This window comes from Cheilinus undulatus, linkage group 17, assembly GCF_018320785.1.
Source record: "Cheilinus undulatus linkage group 17, ASM1832078v1, whole genome shotgun sequence".
Taxonomy (NCBI): domain Eukaryota; kingdom Metazoa; phylum Chordata; class Actinopteri; order Labriformes; family Labridae; genus Cheilinus; species Cheilinus undulatus.
Genome location: NC_054881.1, coordinates 42,542,842 through 42,568,399, shown reverse-complemented (window position 1 = coordinate 42,568,399; position 25,558 = coordinate 42,542,842). Strand labels below are relative to the sequence as shown.

The following is a 25,558-nucleotide window of genomic DNA, read 5'->3' as shown; positions in this document are numbered from 1 at the left end:
TTATTGTTATCCATGAATTTTCAAATTTACTGATTTACAAAAAAAAACTGAAAAAATAGTAAAGCACATTAATATTTCTTGATGAATATGTCAAATTATAGTTATTTACTGTCATTCCTGAACAGAAAATTGAGTTTTAGTGGTTGAATGTTATGCTTGATTCATTTCTGACTTCTCAGAGAAACCCAGTGAGCCGGCTCATATTTGGGTGAATTCAGTTTGAAATTCCTCATTCCTGTTCAAAATGGTAAAATGTGGAGAGCTGACTGAAAATGAAAGAGTCCACATTAAAGCACTTCATGATGCAGCTGTGGCATAAACCTTATTTTGGGTGGTGGTCCAGTAAATTTGTTAAGCACTGTAAGTAACTCCAAAAATAAGTGAGATTCAACATTTTTTAAAGACTGACTTAATGTTTGATCAGTTTTACAAAAATCCAACTATTATTAGCAAATAAGATGAAAAACTAACACGTAAGTCCATTCTTGATCAATTTCTGCATGAATTTAACAGTTCGGGGGGTTGAGAGTTTATCTTTCACTGCCTGAGAATTAAAACTTTGTGTTTTTCACCAATGAGTACGCAGCATTTTCACATCAAACGACACAGCAGCCCCAGAAATATGTGGCTCAAATATCTCACTCGCCCCCTTGTGGCTGGCTGTGGTATTTAAGTGTTCCAATAGGGGCTGAGTTCACTGCTAAAGGCTAAAAATAAGGAACATTTCAAAGAAAATACAATTATTCAGACAGAAGTGTGTCTTTTATTTAGTTGGTTTAACACGCCGGCTCTCTCAGGTTCTCACAGACAGGAGCTCTCCTGCTCTAAAGTCTGAAGTTTAAGGTCTGAACTTCGTTTAAATACTGATGTCAGATATCTGCTGAAATTAATGTGTAAATATCAGGATATCAGCAACAATCCAACATCATGCATCTCCAAATAAAACTTTCCGTAAGTCACTGGACTAACTCGATGCAGGATGCACGTTTGTATGTCAGCTGCCTGAGAGAGGAACAGCAGCGGCTCTTTTACAGGCTTCCGGCGCTTTCCAGGGCATGATCCAGCTCAACGCAGACTGGGTGCCCGGAACCCGGTGGGCTGGTCCAGACAGCAGGGGCAACCACGTTCATCAGGGGTCATCGACTTTATTTGTACAAGGGCAGATGCTCTAGGGCCGGACTTTCAAATGACCAAAAATAAAACACATATTTTGGTCAGAATAACACACGGCTGTATTAGTATTAGTATTTTCTCTTACTGGTGAAGAACACATGGAGGGAACAGATCTGTTTTTGGTTCTCAGGGAGGAAAATCACACTCTCTAGGAGCATGGAGGGAAAAAGTTGAAGATTGAGTCAGGACTGGACTGATAGGTTCAAATGTGGCATGCTGCTAAGAGCTAAGCAAATCTCCCGGGCTGTTTTATCTTAAATCCTGCTCTAAAACTTAAATATTCTCTAACCTTAAAAATGCAACTTAAAAATCTTCTTTTTAACCGCCTGGTCTCCATACCTCTCCATACTGATAGAATAAAGGAATCACTGTTATTTGTTCATATATTTATGGGTCAATCCCTCAGAGGCTCCTCCAGCCAACACAGAAAGTAACTGAGGCCACGTTTGCACAGCATTCACTTCAGTCCAGAACAACAGCTCCACGTTTGGTTAAAAAAATAAATTAATTAAATCCTGCAGGTCTAAGTAGATGGAAACTTAACTCAAACTAACTGCTCATAAAATGATATTTAAAATGGTGTAAAATAGTAAAATTATAAGCATTCGTGCTGCCTTTCTTGTGTTAGAGGGACATTTGATGTGAAAGCGTGGCTTCAGCTCATTCATCAGACACACCCACACCATCCTGGAGCAGATTTTACAGCCTCATTTTTCATGATTTTGAAGCTTAATTTCACAAACTTAGAGATGTTTTGTTTGACTGAAATTTGACCTGGAGGTTCATAACAGTGACCTGTCATACAACAAACCTGAATACAGATTCAATAATAGGGGTGAATAAAAACAGTCTGATTTAGACACAAAGATGCAGACAAATGGAGCCCAAACAGTTGGTTTCAGTCAGGATGAGAGCTGTGCTGGTGAAAGAAGACTTTAAAACTTCATAGATGCTGATGACAGGGATTTCAACCACTGCACACCATTATGAACTGAACTTTTTTTTTTTTTATTTAAATGGCGAAAGAGAGAGAAATAGAACATCAGCATGCATGTCCTCCCAGAGTTTGGGCCAGTATATTTGTTCGTTCATGTTTTTGTCCTTTTAGGGTCCAAACTGCCACATTAAACTGGTTTAGGTAGCTGAAGAATGTAGAGGAAACTGGGATGCCAATTTAAACTATGGCGCTGGTTGTGGGTCCCATGGCCAGACCAGTTGAGGACCACTTGTCTAGAGGGATAATGATGCTGTCCTCATGACACGGTTCTCTGTGTTTTTAGAATCACTTCAGACCTTAAAGGTTTAATGTGGGGATTCTATACTACTGCCATCTCATAATTTCAACTTAATTTTTTCATCTTTAATAATCACCAAATGTCATATTTTGTTTCTTTTGGTAGCTGGCAGTAATGGGCTTCCATACTATTCTGGGTTAGGGCTGGGCAATTAATCAAAAATTAGATTTTCAAAGTACAGAAGTTGAAATATTTCTTTAACCTGAAGTTTGTGTCAAAATCGATCAAGTGCCTTTTTGTTTTAGAATAGTCAAACAAAAATGCTCCTTTCTTTATTTTTGTTCATTTTTCTGATTAAATATGATGACATAAAAATGATCACTCCCCTCAACACAATAATTCATAACCAGTTTGTTGCTGAAAAACACTCCAGTATTGATTTCTGCATGTCTAAAACCCCCTCTGCTTCAGCCCTGCTCAGACCCAGCTGTTTCTGTGTCTGTGGCTTTAAATGTTATTGAGCTGTCTGACTCCGCCCCTCTCAGGAAATGGATGTGGCTCTCCTGATCAGGAGAGGAGGGTGGAACTTTCTTCCTAGCGGGAAGTGCAAACCAAACCTAGGGGCGGGGCTAACTCCCCACATGACATCATGAGGGGAAAATCTGAGAACGGCTTGTTTCAGCACACATTTTGTGGACAGGGGCACATATTTTTGTTAGAAAAGCCTGAAAAGTGGATTTTGCATAATATGTGACCTTTAACCTACTGTTGGTTGTAATCTAGAGTGATTTATTGTTTTTGTTTGTTGGGAACTGAAGGAATGATCACAATTGCAATATCAGGGGAAAAAAATCGCTATTGAATTATTTTCCTTAATTGTTTATCTTTATTCTGGGTGAAGAAAAGCTCTTTAAGCATCAGAGTTTCCCCAAACGGATCAGTGTAGAAGCTCGCTCCTGGTTCCAGTTAAATGCCAGATAATCCAAAATCAGAAGCATGAACTAAACCAAAGTGAGCGTCCAGGATTGCCAGACTGCGTCTGAGTGATAGGTGTTCTCCTGTGTAAAGTTTCCTATTGCTGAGCGTGGGCCGGTCCGTTCTAACAGCTTTAAATACAGAGTAACGTCATGTTTACAGTTATATTATAAAACAGACAGACAGGAAAAGGATGAGAATATTTACATATTTAACACACGTCCATCGTTGTGCCTCCACGTCTGGGAAGACTCTCCTCCCGTCTAACGTCAGTGTGATGCTTCTCTGCAGCCTACACACACACATGGCTAATATTCACTGTACATGTGAGCGGCTCCCCCGGCACGAGCCAGCGAGACGCGTGACGGGCGCCACGCCGCCTTTTGTTCAACGTTACACAGCTAGCGGAGGCGAGTGCCACTCCGACTGTTTTGTTCTGTCGTTAAATCTTTGTCACACACACGCACGCACACACACTGAGATAACAGTCACCCACCCCCACAGACCCATCCCACAGAAGAGACGCTGGATGTGCAGCCCCCCCTCACAAACAAACACCATGCACCACTTCTTAAGTCCTATGTGTCATATATTAAAGATCTGTGAAGAGGCTCAGAAACACGTTCCTGCTCTAAAGAAAGAGAATGATAGGAGGAAGAATAATGCACACGATTGACCCTTCTTGTGGTGATGACAGTGGGAGGGGCCTTAGCTTGGTTTGCTTCATGTTTGCAGAGAATCGTGGCTCCTCATTGGTCAGCCTCTCTGCCCGTAGTTTACCTCCTGGCCGTGATTTGTTTCCATCGGGTCCTCTTTGAAGTTTTCACACTGCTCCATCACTTTGCTGCAAAAATTAAAATATTCGACATGTTAGGCAGAAGTTTAATTTGTGTTTGAACAACACATAACAGCTATCCAGTCCTGTTTTAACTCCATGCTGCCCCCTGCTGGCCTGGAAACGCTCTGCAGTGCTGCAGAGAAGTTTTATTTGCCTCTTCCTGATTTCTTTTTTTTTTGCATATTTTTCCCACATAAATGCTTCAGATCAAAGATAACCTGAGTAAATGGTAATTTCATTTGTTAAGGGTAAATCCATCCTAACCTACCTGGTCCTGCGTGAGAAAGTCATTCCCCCTAACCCTAGTAACTGGTTGTTCCAAGGTGGAGGAATGTTGTCCCACTCTTTCATTCAGCCACATTAGAGGGTTTTCCAGCACAAACCGCCTGTTTAAGGTCATGCCACAGCATGTCAGTCAGATCTAAGTCCAGACTCTGACTAGACCACTCCAGAACCTTCATTTAGTCTTTAGTCCAGTCAGAGGTGGACTTGCTGGTGTGTCTGGGATCATGGTCCTGCTCCATAACCCAAGTGTGCTTGAGCTTAAGGCCATGAACTGATGGCAGGACATTCTCCTTCAGGATTTTCTGCTAGGGAGCAGAATTCATGGTTCTAGTGGTCCAGGTCCTGGTCCAGACCATCACACTACCACCACCATGTCTGACTGTTGGTCTGATGTTCTTCTGATGAAATGCTGGGTTAGTCTGAGTCCAGATGAACGGGACGCACACCTTCCAGAAGTACAGAATAGTTTCCCAGAAGTCTTGGGGATCATCAGGATGACTGTAGTCAAATGTGAGACGAGCCTTTGTGTTCTTTTTGGTCAGCAGTGGTTTTGGCCTTGGAAGTCTCCCATGATGCCATCCATTGTTGCCCAGTCTCTTTCTGATTGTTGAATCATGAACTCTGACCTTAACTAGACAGTGAGGCCTGTAGGTAGAGCTGGGCAGTTAATCGAAAAATAATCGAAGCGAACATTTAGAGCCTATAACCGACAAAAACCTGCAAGGTCAATTATTTCAATTTTTTTCCCTTGTAATATCTCTCTCTACTAAAGCACCACCCCCTTAAAAACTAACTACTAGCTGTGTAGTCACGTGATAGGCAGTTTCATTTCAGCTGTGTATTTTGATTTCAGTTGTCTCAATAAATAACCATACATTTTAATCTCTGCATGTTCCTCTCAGTTATTCGTTTTGAAATTTTACAAATATTTACAGTACAAACAGAGTCGGAGGTTGGGGGTCGGAGTAATTGTTCATTAATTGTAATCAAGGTAAAAGCCCAATTAATCATGATTTTGATTTTTGTCATAATCGCCCAGCCCTACCTGCAGGTCTTTAGATGCTGTTCAGGGTTCTTCTGGGACCTCCTGGATGAATCGTCCATGTTCTCTTGGAGTCATGTTGGTAGGCCGGCCACTCCTGGGAAGGTTCACCACTGTTCACAGTTTTCCCCATTTGTGGGTAATGGCTCTCACTGAGCCCCAAAGCCTCAGAAATGTCTTTGTAACCCTTTCGGACTCATAGATGTCAATGACTTTGTTTCTCATCTGTTCTTGAGTTTCTTTAGATGGTTCCATGATGTGTTGGAGATCTTGTAGCCTACTTCACTGTCAGACAGGTTCTAGTTAAGGGATTTATTCATCCAACAGGTCTGGCAGTAATCAGGTCTGGGTGTGCATAGTCAAACTGAACTCATCTTTACTAAAAAATGTGGTCAATCACGGTTAATTTATGATTTTATGAGAGGGAAATTCTGATATTACCATTAGTTTGCTAATCTGAAACATTAAAGTGTGACAAATATGCAACAAAAAATCAGCAAGACTAATTCTTTTTTTCTCGGCACTATAAATGTACCGATCTTCTCCTGACTGGACTATTTTAACTTCCTCATGAAAAAATCCCTCTTTGGCCTCCATCTGGTCCAGAACACAGCAGTTTTAACAGACGGCATCACAGCACTCCTATCCTCGGGGTGTCGGGGTCGCAGTGAGAGCTGTCAGTCTTACCTGGCCATGTCCTTGGTCTCTGGTTGTGAGCTCTCCAGTTCCAGAACTTTCTCTAGAAGACTGATTCCTCCTTCTTTGATCAGCAGGGGACAATACTTACTCGCTGCAGACAGAAGTGAAAGGAGAGGAAAAAGAGTCAGAGTATTCATAAAGGTTAAACGGCATTTTATCAAGCACAGGAGTAAGAATAAGCCTTTATTATCAGCTGACTGCTCTGTTCTCCTCTGACGGTGTAAACATTGAGTGACTTTTAACGCCTCCAGAGCGGCAGATACTCACGGTAAACTGACACCAGGTTGTACAGAGCCCATGTGGCCCAGTGCTGACTGACAGGCGAGATGCTCTGAGGCAGCAGCCGCAGGATCGGCTCAAATGACCTGAGAGAATAAACCCCATTTAAAATTCAAAACAGGAAGAAAACACCCACGTCTGTGAGCTAGACAACTTCTGTCCAGTGTTACTGATATCTCCAGACTAAGGCTACGCAGAGCATCAGGACGCTGAGCTGGTTTTTGGTCTTTAACTGGTTTGTGAAATGGGACAGACCTGTAGTTGATGTTGCGTCGCGAGCTGACGTCCCAGCTCTGGATGGCGTCCCACATCTTGTCCATCACAGCATCTCTTCTCGGCTCTTCCATCGACCAAACTTCAGGACCGTCAAACATGATGTGTGACAGAACGCCGCACGCATTGTACGACACCTCGATCCCGTCTGCCTTACTGTCCAGCAGGTTACTGGAGGAGCATCGGACAGGAAGGAGGGAGAGGAAACCAGAACATTTAACGGCTCCTGCTCAACAAACCTATAAAGGTTTTAGACATTTCTAATTTACAGTTCACCTAAAATACACCTGTAAGCAGAGCTATGGTCTGGGTCAACCCTAACCCTAGGGTACCGGACTTTACATTAAGGCCTGGGAGATACTGACAGGCAGGATCCCTACTGAGAGCTGCAAATCTACCTCTGCCTCTGTGTTTATCTGTGTTTATTTAGTTTCTCTCTTGTGCAATCCAATAAAAAAGCTGTTATCTGTCTCCAGAGTGAACTTTGCTCACATTCTCCTTCATGACTAGAGAATTAAACTGCTAAATTCAACATTCACACAAATACAAACGCTCAATGCTGCCAATAATTCCCCACGACCTTTGAGTCATTCTGTTACTGTTTTGACTAAGAGCCCCCTGATTTAACAGGCTGTGTTTAACATCAGTTTTCTGGAAGCTAAATTTAATCAATATTAAAGAAACCCAGAGTGCTAAAGTTGTGTCACCTGAACACGGTGATGAACTGAGGCGTGAGCAGCTGTGGCCTCAGCGCTTTAACCTCAGCAACATTTCCCAGCAGCCCCAGCATGTTTCGGTGGAGCTCCTGCTTGTCTGGAAACTCCTGGAGAGGATCATTGGATAACAGGAACAGTGAAATGCTGCAGGTATATTACTATATGAGAAAACCAACACTTACAGCTGAGTAAAGCCTGGACTCACCTGTAGACACTCCAGAAAGAGGCTCATCCCCCGACAGTTCAGGAACATCTGACAGTTGTCAGGCGTCTCGTCTGTGATGTTCCACAGAGCGCTCCAAGAGAACTCCATCACCTGATCACACTGAGAACCAAAATACACAACAGTTACAGCCAAAGTCCACCAGGGATCTTTACTGTCTAAATTAACATGAATTAGAGAAGTGATTTTAGGGGCCAACACGAGACACTTGTGCCCTACAAAAGGATCCGTGCTCAGAGATCCCTAATCTACTGTTTGCTATTATATTAAATCACAGAGAAATCTTTTAATCATTTTGTTTTGTGCCATCTTATGCCTTTGGTTCACATTGGTCCGCTTTGCTTTCACACCTCAAAAGAACTGCTCCAGGGTTCGTTTGGAAGCGGACCGAGACCCCCTGTTTTCAAGCGGACTCTGTTTGGTCCACACCAGAGTATGGATGAGCGTTCACACCACCCCAAACATCCAGACTATCCGGGAAAACGGACAAGCTATGGGTTGTACCAGCTATGCTTAAGTTCAAACGTAGTCTAGTTTGAATGTACGTTCTTACTTACGACAGAGTTTACGGTCTCCTAACATTTTAGGTGTTGCACCAGCCATGATAGTTTCAACGTAGACAATATATTGGTTAGTCTGGACGTACATCTCTACTAGTCAAGATCAACCTTACGTCTCTGTGGTGCAACTGAACAATAACACAACTTAAGTTAGAAATTAACTAGTTTCAATGTAGGTTTTAGTGTGGACTTCACTCCATAATGTAAGGCAGAACTTACGCATAGCTGGTGCAACAGGCTGCAGAGTTCAGACCACAAGGTCTAAGGGCCCACACTGGACACTCACTGCACTCTGAGTGAGATTCAAACCCCCAGTCTTCTGTATAAATGTCAGCAATGTAAAACACTGATCTATCCAGGCTGTGGGCCTTTACTTCAACCTCAGCATAAAAACTCTGAAAGGCTTCAAAAATAATACCAAGGCATTTAAAAGGCCAAGAAGATTAAAAGTAATGCTTACCATCCTGTCCTGCAGCTTCTTCTGAATTAAATTCAACATTGTCTGTGAGGATGGGAGAAGAAAAGGAACATATTAAAGCATAATCTGACGACAGCTGTTAAAATGTGTACTGTCAGCAATACTGGCTAAACTAATGTGGGCCATTGAACAGGGAAACAACCACTTTCAATCCTTTGAGAAAGAAATGCTCATCAATTTCTTCATGAAGCACAAACTCAGTTTTTCAGACAAGGGAACATGTACACTAAATAGTAGAAGTGTTTTTAGTTTCAGCCTCTAAAAAGTAAATTCCTAGGGTATAAATCTTTGTAACCTGTGCAAACATGTGAAACAGGCGTTTGCTTTGTCTCTCCTGGTTGTTGTTTTCAGGAGAAAAAAACAGTAAAGAGCTCCAGGAACTTTTAAGTTCCTTTACAGAAATGTTTGAGACTAAAAATCTTGGACTGTTGGAGGAGACTTATGCAGGACATTTGATGAAATAAAGATGCATGTTTGTGGAAGTTCTGACCTTTTGTGATTACATGGTAAAAAAGTCAGCTCTTCATTATGAATTTAAGGTTTTATTTTTAGAGCTTCAGCCTTGAAGAAGAGGAAATTTAGGAAACTGAAATGGCATGCTGAGTACTAAAAACTAGTATTCCTTAAAGTTACCACAGAAGCATTAAAAAAAACATTTCCTAAATCATCCATCTTGTGTTCATCTCTTCAGTGTGCAGAAAAGAAAACTTCTTGTTGATGTTACCTTGACGAATCCCATCTTCCCCACGGCCTCCTTGTGATGGTTGTCAACCTGACAGACCAGGGCGTTGCAGAGGTGCACAGCGATCCTCTGGATGGACTCGTCCTGTCGGGCCGGCTCCAGGATCTTCAGCAGCAGCTGGTTCACTCGACTGTACTGAAACTCCAGCTCCTCAGGGATGCTAAAGTTACACAGAGTCAGGCAGCAGTTCCTCTGGACCTGCAGACCAGGGGCAAAGACAGAGGAAAGAGAAGTTTTAACCTGAAACTGAAACTCCTTCAAGGCTTTTGGGATTTTAAACCCAAACTAATCCAGCTGTAAAGGTTTAGAAACAAAAAAGTTTTTTGGTTACCGTGACCTCCTGGTACTGCTCCATCCCGTTCAGCACCACCTGAATCACCTCTCTGCGCAGACGCACGCTCTGATCGCTGCGGTACTCCGTGTTGGTCAGGTAGAACAGAGCCGCGCTCCCCGTCACCTGGATGCTCTTATCGTATTTGTGACACTTCAGAGCGGCGATGACCAGCTGGAAGGACGCAACGTTTATAGCAGAGTCAGACACATGCAGACTCACTGGTGTCCCTTCATTCAAAGACCAATCTTTATTTACCTGCAGAGCTCGGAGCAGCTGGCTGCAGTGTTGTATCCTGGCGATGTCAAACAGCTGATTGATGGCTCTGTGGGCGAGCTCAGGCCGAAACTCTGTGTATGCTTCGATCGCATTCAAAACCTGGTCCTCGTTTTTGGAGCCAGTCACCTAAAAAGAATGTGAGCAAATATTTGACATGCAAAAGTAACAGCTCCAGCAGATCCTCCTTACTTTTTTATGTTTAAATGGTCCTAATGCGGCGTCACAGTTCTTAAATATGATCACTCATTGACGTTGCATGTATTGTTTAAATGAAAAGCCAGAATTGTAACTGAAACTGAAACTTGATTAGAGGCCTAGCACTGGCATAAAGGATGAAAAACCCTTGGAATGAACATTCCAAGGGTCAGAGACGTTCATGAAACCTCTACCTTATAAGCAGGTATGTGCGTCACATTACAGAGGGTGGTGTCGTATAAACCCAGGAACTGCAGCGGCCTCTTCAGCTCCTGGAAAGGATAGATGCTGCTCTTACACGGCTCGATGCTGAAACACATAGAGTTTGTTCATTAGCAGGTCAATTCTGTTAATTCTTTGATAACCTATGTGGAGCTTTTAACCCACCTGGGCCGGCCCATAGCTTCCTCAAAGTGTGGGACCGTGCAGTTGTCCAGCATGGTGTGACCTGAGATGTCCAGAGACACCAGGTTGACCAGCCGCTGCACGATGGCCGTCAGGATTTTTCTGGTCATCTTAAACTTTGAGCTCCGCCGGCTCTCCCTCGAAATGTCAAGATGCCTGAAAAACACAAGCTTACATCACTGACACATACACTTTGACTGCAATGATTGGTGGGATTCTTTAGGACACATTTCAAGTCAGAGGTTATACTGCGGAAAATAACAAAAACAGTCAGCTTTGAGTCAGATCCATTTAACCAGGCGCAGGTCTGTAAGCTGATACATAAAATATGCAAGTACACTCATACACCTGAAGACCAATATAAGAATATAAGAGCATGTATGAATGCATTTACAGTGTGTTTATGCAGATATCACTATCTGAGTGGGGGTGGGTCACATTTGCGAGCCAATGAAAAGGCTCTCAGAGACTTCTCTGTACATTTGTGGCAGTAATTCTCTTGCAAAATAATTGTGACTCAGCAGCTGGTATCTGGGGTTAACTTTATAAAAGCGTCCTGCTCTGCAGTTGTAACCGGGACCATGCCTTTGGCGGTATGCTAGACCACAGCTCTGGTATTGCTACCCCACTTTACACCTTTCTTTGTCATATAGGCCTGCACTGCTTAATGATGCCTGCAGCGATGATTGTCTCGCTGCAGACGGCTGCAGAGGCTTCGTTTTCTGGGTTGCAGCACAGAGGTTTAACACTCTTCATGCTGCACTTTAGTAGAGGAGATTCGTTGGCTTGAACCTTGTGCTGCAACATGTTTTCAGCACACTCTACAGAAAACATTGCTCTGCTAATCATCTAAAACTTTAAATCCGAGCCATCTCCAAACAAGCGAGTCAGACTTTTTATTTGTGCTAACTAGCTACTCTTCTCCTGTGTTTCTCTGCATCCATGTGGTCTCGCTCGCGGCATACAGGTACTGTTGCTGTGAATGAGCAGGGGGAGGGGTGTGTTTGTAGGTTTGGATCTTGTTCAGAGGGAGAGAAGCGGGGCAGCGTGACAGGGGTCAAGACGAGACGAGCAGGCGACTGCTCCAAGGAAACATATACTTTAACTATACGATACAACAGATGTCTATGTCTAGTTTGAAAATACATCAATAAATTTAAAAAACTCATTGCCCCGCCTTATCTGATACAAAAGGCGATGCTATGTGTGCAGGTGGTTTGTAAATCCACCAAGAAGAAGAAATAAGAGACAACCATGACAGCCACTTTCCAGAGTCAGAGTCCATCCTGCTACCATAGAGGATTTTAGCATTTTTAAAATGACCCTCTACCTCACTGATCATCAACTGGCGGCCCGAGGGCCAAATCAGGCCCCCCAAAGCTTCCTATCTGTCCCCCAGAAGATCATTAAATTCAAAAAAGGAAGAAAATAAAATGTTGTGGTTTTAAGGGCTGACTTTAAATGTCTGCAGCTGTTAAATCCATTCTAAAAACAAGTAATACTGTTTTTTTTAATGACTTAGCTAACATTTGATCTGTTTTTACAAAAATTCACTTGTCAGCCATTATAAGTAAATAATTTAAAAAATACATACGTTTAAAAAAATTGGTGGAAATGCTGCAAAAACGGTCAGATTAAGTGTTGAAAATGGGTTTGAGAGTGGCACAAAGGGAGAAAAAATGGCAGGGAAAGTGGTAAGAAGAGGTTAAAATGTGGCAAAATGGGAAGGAAGAAAAAAGGGCCAAAAAGTTTCAAAAATTGGTGAAAATTAGGGATGCACGATATTGAATTTTTGCCGATATCTGATATGCCGATATTAATAGATTCATTTTAGCCGATATCGATATCTAAATATGTTTGACATAACAAAAACTTTAGTCCTGAGAACATACTTTAAGGTTTGAGGATGAAAAAAGAAGCAAACTGTTCTTCTTAAAACACACTTTTAAGTTTAAAGAGTGGGGAACACAGAAAAAGTTCTTAAAGAGGGGGTATTATGCCTTTTTTCAAGGCTTTACACCATCTCGCTGATACCCATGTAGTAGCTTCACATGTTTACAGCTCAAAAAACTCCTCATGTTTCTCACACTGGCGTCCTGAAAAACCCTTATTTTAACCTCCATCTGAAACGCTTTGTTTTCACTGCTGTCTCTTTAACACCCTCCACAGAGCTGCTTTCCTCCGATTGGCCAATTTTCCGGAGGCTGGCCAGCAGCAGGACTCAATGTTTTGTGCCTGCCCTCTCCAATGTGGCTATGTTTGTGGCTACTTGTAAACTTTGAATGAACCGGTCCGACTGAGTAAAATATGATGAATTTTGATATACGTCTGTATGTGTTAGACCCGGAGTCTGACCCTGATAGTTTGGAGAGAGAGGGGGAAGAAAACCAGCAGCAGTAGCGGAGGATAGAGCAGGCTGTATCTGTTTGGTAAGTGTTTAACTACTGTGTTACTAAATGGCTAAATGGCTAAAAGACCTTGTGAAGGCGGTCTGTTCCACTTTGCCAGCAGCACGGACGAACCAGTCAGGAGATCCTATTGCGATGACCTCATCAAGTTCGCTCCATCGAAATCTCGTCTCAGGAAGATCTCAGAGAGATTCCCAACAAACCGTTTTCATCAGTCTACAGTCTACCCTAACCCTAATTCCAAGATTTCTGCTGCATACGTTTATCTTGCGGTTTGAAAATTTGCATTCGTGGAGTATGGACACCCAACATTGTGACTTTATATTTATGTTTTAAAAATCGTAAAAGTGCAATACCCCCTCTTTAACCGACATAGGTCTGTTGGTCCAGCCTAAAACTCAATTAATTTATTAGTATGTATGGCCATAGTTTAAAGTTAATATATGCTGATATCCATGGCCAAAATATATTGAATGCAAGTGTTGGCAGAAATTTTGATATCTGCCGATACCAATATCAGGCTGATAATGTTGTGCATCCCTAGTTAAAATGGCAAAAATGGTGCAAAAAAAGTAATGAAAAGGAGTTAAAAAGTGGCAAAAATGGATAAAAGTGGCACAAAGGGATTAAAACATGCAGGAAAAGTGGTTAAAGAGGGGTTAAAGAATGGCAAAGTATCAAAAATGGTTTAAAAGTGGCAAAATTATAGCAAAAAATAGCCAGGAAGAGTAGTGAAAGCGGGTTGGAAGGGGCAATAAGTAGCAGGGAAGTGGCAAAAGGGGCTAAAGAGTGGCAAAAATGGTGAAAAATGGGTTAAGAGTGGCAAAAATGTTGCAGAAATGTCCAAATGAACTAGTGAAAAGAGGTTAAAGAGTGTCTTAAATGAGTTAATATTGTTGCTAAATCACAACTGGGGAGGGCCCATTCTCTGGGATTTTTGGGGGCCCAGCCTATTCTGTGGGTAAAACTTGCTGCATTTTGAACTAAAATACAAGTATTAAGACAATCATATGTTAATTATGCCAAAACATTTATTTAATTTTGTTTTATTTGAAAGTCCAGCCCCCAGATTTTATGTCAAGGCTAAATCCTGACCTTGTGCAAATGTACCTGATGACCCCTGCTCTAGATTCTGAGTTCATCCTGCTACTATGGAGGATTTTAGCATTTTTAAAATGACCCTCTACCTACTTTCACTGTGCAGCTCAGAGGATGAGGCCTGTGCTGCGTGGATATGATGATTTTTGAAGAGACAGGAGACGTCTCCCATAAAAAAGCCAGAGACCACCTCTTCAAGTGGACTCAGTGTACTTTAACTATTCCCTGAGTAATGTTTGTGGCGCTGCACTGATCTTTTATTGTTTTTTTTACATAAAGAGGTTTATCTCATCTCCCCTGACTTTGGCCGGAGAGTCAAAGCTCTGCTCATGAGCATGCACCTTCATCTGAAAGCTGAAAGCAAAAGGCTGAAAGCTTTAGAAATGTGATTGTGTTCACTCCTTCAGACACTTTGTGTTTGTCAGCGTCACTCTTTCAAGGAAGCAAACACTCCTAAGAACACTCCTCATACTATGAGTGTTTACTGAATGATGCACTGAGTTAATATGAAGGCTGGCGAGGCAGTCCTGCATATGCTTCAGCCTACGCTTCACTTCATGTAAAATATGCATGTGCTTGATGTCAGAGACGTGTAAAGGCAGCAGAACACTACAACATAAGCTCAGCTGGAGTTCAGGTGTGTCAGAACTGTTGCAGAATCCTACGATAAAAAAGCTTTTTATTTAACAAGGAAACCTTTCTACTTTGCAGCTGACACTTCATGCTTTGACTTGATTGTCAGCTCTTTTATGTGTATTATCTGGTGCATGCATGCATATTGCATGATCTGAAATTATTCAGTGGCCGCCTTCATTCATTATACCTGCATGAAACAATGGTGTGCATTATAATAAGAGACAAATTCATAATTAGTTAAAAGCCCTGCAAATGAAGGGCAGCATAGACTTTGGAAAGTGTCCAATAATACATCCTCAGTCCAGTGGATGATCTCATTTTTACTGTGTACAGAAATAAATCAGAATCATGATTCTGGGAATCTTTGTGCCGTTGATCCACCTGAAACAGGTACGGTCTGAGCTGTGTTTTATATTTCATCAGTGATATAAAGGAAGCAGTATTCTGGTTATATGTAGGGCTGGGCAGTTAATCGCAAATTAGTTTAAATCGCAATATGGCATGCTGCAATTTTCAAATCACAGACAGCGCAATATTTCTTTAACCAGAAAAGTGTGAAAATACCAGTTTGATACAATCATTTTTTATGCTTTATACCAGTGTTACTAAACCAAAGAGCCAAATAGTTGAAAGATACCTTTGCAAGAGCCACAATCTAAGAGGTGAAAAGTGGCAAAAACAGCTTGAAGTAGCAATAAAAATAAGTTAAAGGTGGCAAAAAGGGTCAAAAAGCAACAGAAATGGGTTAAAATGGAGAGAAAAGGTGGATACAGGGTCAGAAAGTAGCAAAAAAAGGAGGAGAGGTGACAAAAAATGAGTTACAGTTGGCATAAAATGGTACAAAAGTGGCAAAACTGTGGCAAAAAAATGAGTGGAAATTGACTAAAATGGGCAAAAACCAGGAAAAAAGTGGTATTTAATGACAATAAGTACCTTAAATTGATGAAAATGCAGACAAAAAAGGGTGAAAAGGGGCAAAAATGGGATAAGAGACAAAAAACAGGTAAAAAGTATCAACAAAGTGTCAAAATGGGCAAAAAAGTAGAGAAAAGTGGTATTCAATGGCAAAAGATAGCTTAAATGGATGAAAAGTAAAACAAAAAGTTCCCTTTTTTAAGGTTTTCTGGGGGAATAATATTTAGAATTAAGATGTACTAGTGCATCTCAAAAATTAGAATATCATGAAAAAGATCAATATTTTTTTTCACTTGTTTCTGGGAGTGAAAACCATATATTATATAGACTTGTTACACATAAAGTGAAGTATTTCAAGCCTTTATTTCTTGAAATGTTGATGATTATGGCAACGTGAATTCAAGGTCCCAGAGTCTGGAGGAAGAGTGGAGAAGCACAGAATCCACGTTGCTTGAAGTCCAGTGTGAAGTTTCCACAGTCAGTGATGATTTGGGCTGCCATGGCATCTGCTGGTGTTGGTCCACTGTGTTTTCTGAAGTCCACAGTCAACGCAGCCATCTACCAGGACATTTTAGAGACCTTCATGTTTCCTTCTGCTGACAAGCACCATGGAGACGCTGATTTCATTCTCCAGCAGGACTTGGCACCTGCCCACACTGCCAAAGGTACCAAAAGCTGCTTCAATGACCATGGTGTTACTGTGCTTGATTCTGACCTGAACCCCATAGAGAATCTATGGAAGATGAGAGACACCAGACCCAACAATGCAGATGACCTGAAGGCCGCTATCAAAGCAACCTGGGCTTCCATTACACCTGAGCAGTGCCACAGGCTGATCGCCTCCATGCCACGCCGCATTGATGCAGTAATTCATGCAAAAGGAGGCCCAACCAAGTATTGAAGGCATAGAAATGAACATACTTTTCAGAAGCCTGACATTTCTGTTTAAAATATCCTTTTTTATTGATCTTATGTAATATTCTCATTTTTTGAGACACTGAATTTTGGGTTTTCTTATCTGTAAGCCATAATCATCAACATTTCAAGAAATAAAGGCTTGAAATACTTCACTTTATGTGCAACAAGTTCATATAATATATGGGTTTACCTTTCAGAAACAAGTGAAAAAAAATATTGATCTTTTTCATGATATTCTAATTTTTTGAGATGCACTAGTAAAAGAGCCACGTGTTAAGTATCTTAATTTTCTTGCTCATGCATTTATTTTCTTCATCAAAATGAGAATATGAGAAATGATCATCCACTTCAATAAAGCAACTGATATCAAATTTGCTATGTGAGCCAAAATGGCAGTAAGATATTTTTTTCTAAATTTAGCCCTAGTTTAACTTATCTAATATTGTACTTGTTATAATATAGAATGATTTCTTGCTGATGTTTGTTAAACAACAGAAAAACTGAGGAACCTAAAAAATCGCATTTCAAATTGCAACTGCAATATTGCAGGAAAAAGTTGCAATTAGATTATTTTGAAAATCATTCAGCCCTAGTTATATGCATGGTGACTCTAATACCAAGGTTTGAGCAAAGTATTCATTTCTCTCGTCTAGTCTTACCTGAGATTATTGATCTCCACCACCGTGCTGATCAGCTCCTCTGACAGGTCCACGTTGTAGAGAACAAGTGATGCCAGTCTTTCTTTCCACTGTGTGAGAAAAGTCGACCCGAGCAGCTGAACATTAGAAAGATCTAGAGAGGTGAGGGACTTCAGGGGTTTGAGGAGGGTCTCTGCGTCCACCTCGTCCGGCAGACCTCCTAAGTTTAACAGCCTGAGGCGGTTAAAGCCCTGGAAGTTAAAGTCTGTTTCTAAAGCCTGTCGAGACGCCGGGGTCTCGTCCTCCTCCTCGTCCGTGTCCTCGTTACAGGCGAGCGGAGCGCCACCCTTCCTGTAGAAGATGTGACTGCAGCCGAAGAGACAAAGAGACACCAAAGTCTCCCTGAAGCAGGTCAGAGTTTTTAGACTGCGAGACGACAGGCTGTTGCAGTAGGTGAGGTGGAGCTCGATCAGGTCCTGGAAACACAGAGACAGAATAGCTTAGAAATAATAAACCATAGGCAGAGAAGAGTTGCAAACATGTTCAATACTTTGATATTTTCTGATATCATGAGTATCTACCAGCCAAGTCAGAGTCTGTGTGGTTAACATGATGCACAGGAATGAGATAAAGGTGTGTTCTCTCCTCTCATAGTTTAAAGTCTGCATGAACATGAAGGAGTCTATTCTGTCTGTGGCTTTTAGACTGTACGAGGAGGTGTGGAGGATGCAGCTGTCACATTATTGCACTTTTTGTTCAGGCATCTTGAGACACATGCCAGACTCTTCTTCAGCATTTAACACCACCCAGCCTTTTCTGCTAGCTCACTGTTATTATTACTCATTTGCACATCTTTGCATTACTTTTTCCACTGCAGTATGAACCCTGGACTGATTTTTCATTACTGCTTTTAAGTTATTTTCTATTATGTGTGACTTTTAGGGCTTTTTTAACTGGGTCCTATCTCCTTTCTGGTGTTGTCTTCTTGTGTGCTCCAGCTGCAAAACTCATTTCTCCTCATTGGCCAACAAAGATCATCTGAATCTGAGCTGCAGTGACTCGTATCACAACAGCATAAATACCCGTTTAAAGGGGTTTTAATGCGTGACTTTGTCGCTTTAAGTCCATGATAATTCAAGGAAGCCAGCTGTGGTGTTCAGCGAGGTCAGCTATAGAGACAGAAAGTGAAGCTGACTGTAAAGACGGTACTAAAGCGACATCTTTATAGTGAACCCTCACATCAGGAAATGAAGTGTTTCCAGCAGCAGCTTGCACTTTTATGTCAATTTTTAGTTTGAAAACTTGTCATTTGTAGCCTCCTGCTGCAGCAGCCCCTAGATCAGGGGTGATGACTACATCTGTACAAGGGCCAGCTTTTTTCCTAAACAGGCCAAAACTTTAAATAAACTAGAGAAATTTCCAAAATAGTCTAATGAATATATTTTTGTATGTATATTTTTATTTTCTTTTAAATGTATGCAGTTTTTAGGCTCCAACAGTGAGATCAAGCTCTATATCATAGCCAGCCACAAGGGGGCGACTGAGATATTTAAGCTGTACATTTCTGTGCCTGTCGTGTTATCACTTGGTTTGGATGCTAATACACTGAGCACTCCCAAAACACTAGAATCCGAAAGTTTCCATAAAAAACAGCAATTTTCTAAAACCAAGAATGGACTGATAAATACATGTTTATCATGCTTTATACACTATATTGCCAAAAGTATTCGCTGACATGCCTTGACTCACATGTTAACTTAAATGACATCCCATTCTTAATCCATAGGGTTTAATATGATGTGGGTCCACCCTTTGTTGCTATAACAGCTTCAACTCTTCTGGGAAGGCTTTCCACGAGGTTTAGGAGTGTGTTTATGGGAATTTTTGACCATTCTTCCAGAAGCACATTTGTGAGGTCACACACTGATGTTGGACCAGAAGGCCAGCCTCTCAGTCTCCGCTCTAATTCATCCCAAAGGTGTTCTATGGGGTTGAGGTCAGGACTCTGTGCAGGCCAGACAAGTTGATCCACACCAAACTCTCTCCTCCATGTCTTTATGGACCTTGCTTTGCGCTCTGGTGCACAGTCATGTTGGAACAGGAAGGGGCCATCCCCAAACTGTTCCCACGAAGTTGGGAGCATGGAATTGTCCAGAATCTCTTGGTATGCTGAAGCATTCAGAGTTCCTTTGACTGGAACTAAGGGGCCAAGCCCAGCTCCTGAAAAACAAGCCCACACCATAATCCCCCCTCCACCAAACTTTACACTTGGCACAATGTAGTCAGACAAGTACCGTTCTCCTGGCAACCACCAAACCCAGACTCGTCCATCAGATTGCCAAATGGAGGAATGCGATTCGTCACTCCAGAGAAGGCGTCTCCACTGCTCTAGAGTCCAGTGGCGGCGTGCTTTACACCACTGCATCCGACGCTTTGCATTGCACTTGGTGATGTATGGCTTGGATGCAGCCGTTACCATGGAAACCCATTCCATGAAGCTCTCTACCACTGTTCTTGAGCTAATCTGAAGGCCACATGAAGTTTGGAGGTCTGTAGCCATTGACTCTGCAGAAAGTTGGCCACCTCTGCACTCTATGAACCTCAGCATCCGCTGACCCCGCTCCCTCATTTTACGTGGCCTACCACTTGGTGGCTGAGTTGCTGTCATTCCCAATGGCTTCCACTTTGTTATAATACCACTGACAGTTGGCATCCTATCACAGTACCACACTGGAATTCACTGAGCTCCTGAGAGCGAGCCATTCTTTCACAAATGTTTGTAGAAACAGTCTGCATGCCTAGGTGATGATTTTATACACCTGTGGACATGGAAGTGACTGGAACACCTGATTTCAATGATTTAGATGGGTGAGTGAATACTTTTGGCAATATAGTGTATCTGCTAATAATGGCTTACAGATGGATTTCTGAGAATATGTGAAGCACAAGGTAAATTGTTTCAGTCGTTTTAATAGCTGTAGGGCAGTGATCATCAACTGGAGAACTGGGGGCCACATCAGGCCCCTCATGGCTCCCAACCTGGCCCCCTGAGGATAATTTAAGAAAACTTGAGAGGGTAAAAATATGGCACCCTAATGTTTAACTTCTTTTCTTGAAGTTTAAATAAAACCTTCAACTTAGCACTTTTCAACTAGAAGCAAATACGTACTATATTTCTGCAATTTTGCATGGAAAAAAAATTTCTCATTAATTTCTCAAACGACACAGCTTATTAGCATCAAAATCAGTGATAGACAACAAGAGGGCTCCAGAAATATGTCGCTAAAATATCTCAACCGCCCCCTTGTGGCTGGCTCCAGTGTAGGTGATACGTTTATAAGAGATGATAAGTATATTGCCTCACTGGTAAAAGCTTAAAGTTCCATTCAATTTCAAATAACATTTGTACAAGAATATGCTAATTCAACCAAAATATTGATTTTAGTATACTGTAGTTTATTTCAATGTCTGGTCACCACAGTGTCTGCCAAGAAAAAGCTGGCCCTAGTGTGAATGGAGGTGATGACCCCTGCCCCCGAAGTTCGCTGACCCCAGGAAAGGATTCAGTGATCAGAGGAAACTCCTTTTGACTGCTTGAATCTACGATCTAATTACCCCAAACTCAACCACTGACTGGCTGGTGAATTGACAGTTTTAACTGTCAGCTCCTTCTTCCCCATCACTGATGTGTTTTTAAAACGTAACTAAAGATAAATAAAAGCCTAAATAGTTGAGAAGCCTCTCTCACAACTTACAGCACTGCTTTTCTTTTTTTTTAGTGCCCCCAAAATTTTATGAATGCCCCAATTTCTAAATCAGTGGGAGCAGAAGTAGCACTAGTCATGTTAATGTCTGGCTTTCCTTTTGAACGTATATCACAGAACGTTAAATTTTAACTCTCTATTTCACACTACTAAGAGAAATTTGACCTCACCTGTTTTCTGATGGCCTCCAGATCTCTGTCGTGTACCAAGTCTTCTCGGAGCTGAACCCGGGTCAGCCTGGTGCTGCGAGGGTCTGAGAACAGCTGGAAGAAACTCTCCTCTGGTTCAAAGTTACTGTCTGTGTGGACCAGCTCCATATATCTGTTTTAATTCAAAGGATGGAAATGACTGATTAAGGACTCTGTCAGGTCAAAACTCAGATACTGATTAGAATATTTTGTCACGTACGTGTTGACCAGTTTGTCGCAGATCTCACTGGGGAGGAAGATGTCCGATCGCAGGCAAAGTTTGTTCCTGAAGCCCTGGTAGCACATGGTCTTTCTGAGGTTCCTCAGGCAGAACACCGTGGCCAGAGTCATGAGGCTGTCGGGGTTGTCTCCTGCTTTGGCTGCCATGTTTGCCTCTTCTTCTCTGGCTCAGATCACAGACAGGGCAGAGCAGGGGGACCTCAGACGCCTGCAGGGAACAAAAGTCAGGTTTCTCTTTAATTACAGGCTGCAAAGAAGTTTTATTTGACACTCCTATTTCTACTTACAGTTACCTTAGAACAGCGATACTCAACGTGTGGCTCTTTTGTGTTTTAATTTTAGAAATTATTCCCCCAGAAAACCTTAAAAAGGGGAAACTTTTTACCATTTTTAACACTTTCCACCCATTTAAGCTATCTCTTGCTATTAAAATACCCCTTTTTTTCCTTTTTTGGCCATTTTGCAACTTCTTTTTGCCACCTTTTCCCTATTTTTTCACATGTATCCCATTTTTGCCCTTTAACACCATTTTTTTGCAACTTTTTGACAATTTAAGCTACTTTTTGCCATGATATACCCCTGTTTTTCCTATTTTTTGCCCACTTTTGCCCCTTTTTGGCAAACATTTTTGCCACTGTTTGTCTAAAAAAAAGCTACCTTGTGTCATTAAATACCACTTGTTTCCTTTTTTCCCAAATTTTTGCCTCTTCTTTTTGCTTCTATTTCACCCATTTTGCCCTTTTTCACCATTTTTTTGCCACATTTTGCCCATTTAAGCTATCTTTTGCCATTACATACCACTTGTTTCCTATTTTTTTGCTGATTATTGCCAAGCTTGACTGCTTTTTGCCTATTTTAGTCACTTTTCACTCATTTCTTTGCCACATTTGGACCATTTTTGCCACCTGTCACTAATTTTTTTTGTCACACCTCTACATTTTTGCTATTTTCTGACCCTTTTTCCAAATTTTTCTCCCCATTTTCAACCCTTTTCACCTTTTTTTGCTGCATTTTGACCATTATTGCCACCTTTAACTTATTTTATTGCTACTTCAGGCTGTTTTGCCACTTTTCACCACTTAGATTGTGGCTCTGGCAAAGGTATTTTTCAACAGTTTGGCTCTTTGGTTGAGCAGGGTTGAGTAACACTGCCTTAGAAATTCCAGGTTTGTTTAATCCAGACTCATTAAAACCTTGTTCTTTTAAATTTCCATGCAACAGATACTTGTTCACTTACTTCTGATGGCATTCTCATAAAAATCAAATGGTATTGATTAGCGATGCGCTGATGCATCAGTTTACAGTCAGTCAATGAAAAAACAAAGGCAGTGTTGTTTTGAAATGTGGCATCAGAAAAAAAGAATTACTGAATGTAACTAAAACTATAAACTGAAAGCAGAAAACAAATCAGAGCTTGTCCAAATGGTCCTATCTGTGTAATAAAAAAAAAAAACCATCTGTAAATCAGAAGTTAGACAAACTACTCTGTCAGCAGTAAACCAGGGTTGCACAACAGCCCAACACATTTTTATCAAGGATGGATGTTTGTCAGCGATATCAGTTACATCATTGGTTAACCGATGTAAAGGGGAAGCCCTGGAAAGAAGGCATTTGTGCGACCGTTTCTCTCACTCCTTGCCAGCTCCACACACTTTTCCAAATGTTGAGCTTCATGATACTAGTATAAATAATAACATTTCTGCTGATATTTACAGCCAATATATCAGCCTTACATATCAGCAGTATATCATACATCTGCATTAAAGGATACTTTAACATTTTGGCAAATTCACCCATTGCCATAATCCCTATAGTCTTAGTAATAGGTTTTTTTCTTTAGTTGTCGGTGCAAGCTGTTTCTAGATCTGGGGGGACCGTTAAACCAGCTGCACAGCTAATGCTATGGAGACAGATGGTATTTTGGGCTTACCCTCATCAAACTCATCAAATACACAATCCAACAACTCAAAACGCTTTCGTGCACAAGTTGTGACCTGAACATTCACTACGCTACGAAATAATCATGGAACATTACGAGACAGAGATGTTTTAAAGCTAAATGCAATGCCAGAACTACAAAATAACTACGGCACTGCCACGGGCGCGCACTGTGTCACTCCGCCCAGTGGTTTATGCGAAAAGTAGTTCCGTGTGTTTTCTTCATGTGTCATGATGTTACATAATTATATGTTTTTATTTCCTAGTGTAGTGAATGTGCAGGTCACAACTTGTCCACGAGAGCGTTTTGGAGTTGGTGGATTGTGTATTTGATGAGTTTGATGAGGGGAAGCCGGAATACCATAAGACTCTATTGAGTTGGCACAGCAGCTCCGAACTCGGCAGCACCGATCTAAAAATAGCTTGCACGAACAACTAAAGGTAACAAACCTATTACTAAGACTATAGGGATTATGGCAATGGGCAAATTTGCCAAAATGTTGAAGTATCCCTTTAAATATCTTTAAATTGCAGAGATGTACCATCAGAGGTTGGTGGTCGCCACTCATAGGGGGCTGGGCTCGCGCTGTGCCTCTTGCCCGTGTCAAAGAGAAGCTTTAACAACTTCCAGACAGTCTATTTCCTCTCAGCTTTGAACGGGACTTTTAGGATAAAACAAGCTAATGTGGCTAGCTGTTAGCTGCCTCCTACATCCACTGTGGTAGCTCCCTCCACTGTCAGTTCACTTACGGTATACTTCACCAGAGACCTTCCTCCTCCTCCTCTTACTCCTTGACTATGAAGAAAAATCTTCAGCTGAGGTGGCTTCACTGATTTATCTTTAAACATCACAAATATATTCATGCATTCTGCTAAAATTTACAGATATAGCTGGTACCTATAACTGATTTATTGATTTATCTGTCAATAACAATGTGCATCCCTACCCAAAACTTCTATTTTTGTTGCCCTGGTATCAAACAGGTTTTTATTATGGTTTAATTTTTCTGGAATCATAACATTTGTAGCTGTGACAACCATTTTCTACACACATTAAAGCTTTTAACATGGCAACATTGAGACTTGATTTTGGTCCATATCCCCAGCCCTACACTACTACCCATCACAGTTACATTTTGGGATTTTTCTCCTTTTACTAGATCTTCTAATTTGCATTTCTGTGCATAATAAAAACACAGAAATCCTTCACAGTGTATTTCCTAAAGCTCATCAACAGTAACAGTTCATATACTAGCATTTTCAACCCTTATATATGAAATATCATTGAAAAATGGGTCCTAACGTCGTTGCCTTTATCCCCACTGTCTTCTAAATACGCAGGTAGACGTGTTATTATTATATAACAGCCTTTTTATACTGTCATTAACCTTTGCATACCTGGCAAAGTTAGCCGAGATGCCAATGGCTTACTGTTAGCAACTTTAATACAACTTATTCTAACATAACTGACCGGTTATTACCGCCTTATTTCAGGAGGTTAAACGTCTCTGTCTGTTAACTTAAAGCTTAAAAAATATCCCGCCTATTCTCTGAGTTGGTGATATTATTATTCTAGTTAAACTCACATACCAGCAGATCCTGAGGGAGAAACAGCGGTGTCCCTAAGTTAGCTTGTAAGCTAGCTGCCCTGTAGAATCATCTACTTTAAAAAACACTAACGCTACATAGCTACATGCTAACTGGCATCAGCTGTTAGCCTGCTCCCTCACAACAGCCCAAACTACATGACAGTAACACTTGTTATTCTAAGTTTAGCCTTAACTTGCCGATACGGTGTCAGCAGTGCATTACAGCGTCTGTTAGCTTGTGGCTAACGATGACTTTCCCTGCTATGGTGTTAGCTAACTTAGCCAGCTGAGCTAACTCGGCTAGCCTAGCTCTCACAGAGTAACGGCAGGCTTTCAGCGGCAGTCAGCGGCTCTCGGGGACCGGACCGCCAGGCTGGACTCTACCTGAGCTCTCGCCGAGGCTGGGTGTCTGGATGACGGAGAGAAATGCAGATATTATCACCAGGATTCACTCATCTGATGGTCGTTTTCGTCCGATGTCAACAAACAGACTCCTCC

The 25,558-nt window shown here is 41.5% G+C and overlaps 1 protein-coding gene across 1 annotated transcript; it reads right to left on the bottom strand.

Annotated features, from left to right (window-relative positions):
* Positions 1-246: 246 nt before the first annotated feature.
* Positions 247-25,558, bottom strand: zer1 (zyg-11 related, cell cycle regulator). Its single transcript, XM_041811018.1, has 16 exons — positions 25,445-25,558; positions 21,514-21,741; positions 21,276-21,426; positions 17,363-17,817; positions 10,711-10,884; positions 10,518-10,632; positions 10,108-10,254; positions 9,850-10,023; positions 9,501-9,716; positions 8,759-8,800; positions 7,721-7,840; positions 7,507-7,622; positions 6,782-6,970; positions 6,515-6,612; positions 6,236-6,338; positions 247-4,227 (listed from the first exon to the last, which is right to left on the bottom strand). The coding sequence occupies exons 2-16, from the start codon at positions 21,678-21,680 to the stop codon at positions 4,140-4,142; spliced, it is 2,355 nt and encodes a 784-aa protein (XP_041666952.1). The 5' UTR covers positions 21,681-21,741; positions 25,445-25,558; the 3' UTR covers positions 247-4,139.

Bases quoted from the DNA above. Each gene is read 5' to 3' on its own strand.
- zer1 (XM_041811018.1), bottom strand. From the start codon at position 21,680: ATGGCAGCCAAAGCAGGAGACAACCCCGACAGCCTCATGACTCTGGCC. The intron at 10,633-10,710 runs GTGGGTTAAAAG...TATGTGTTTCAG, and splicing joins GAAGCTATGGGCCGGCCCAG to CATCGAGCCGTGTAAGAGCA. The intron at 6,971-7,506 runs GTGACACAACTT...ATGCTCCTCCAG, and splicing joins CAGTTCATCACCGTGTTCAG to TAACCTGCTGGACAGTAAGG.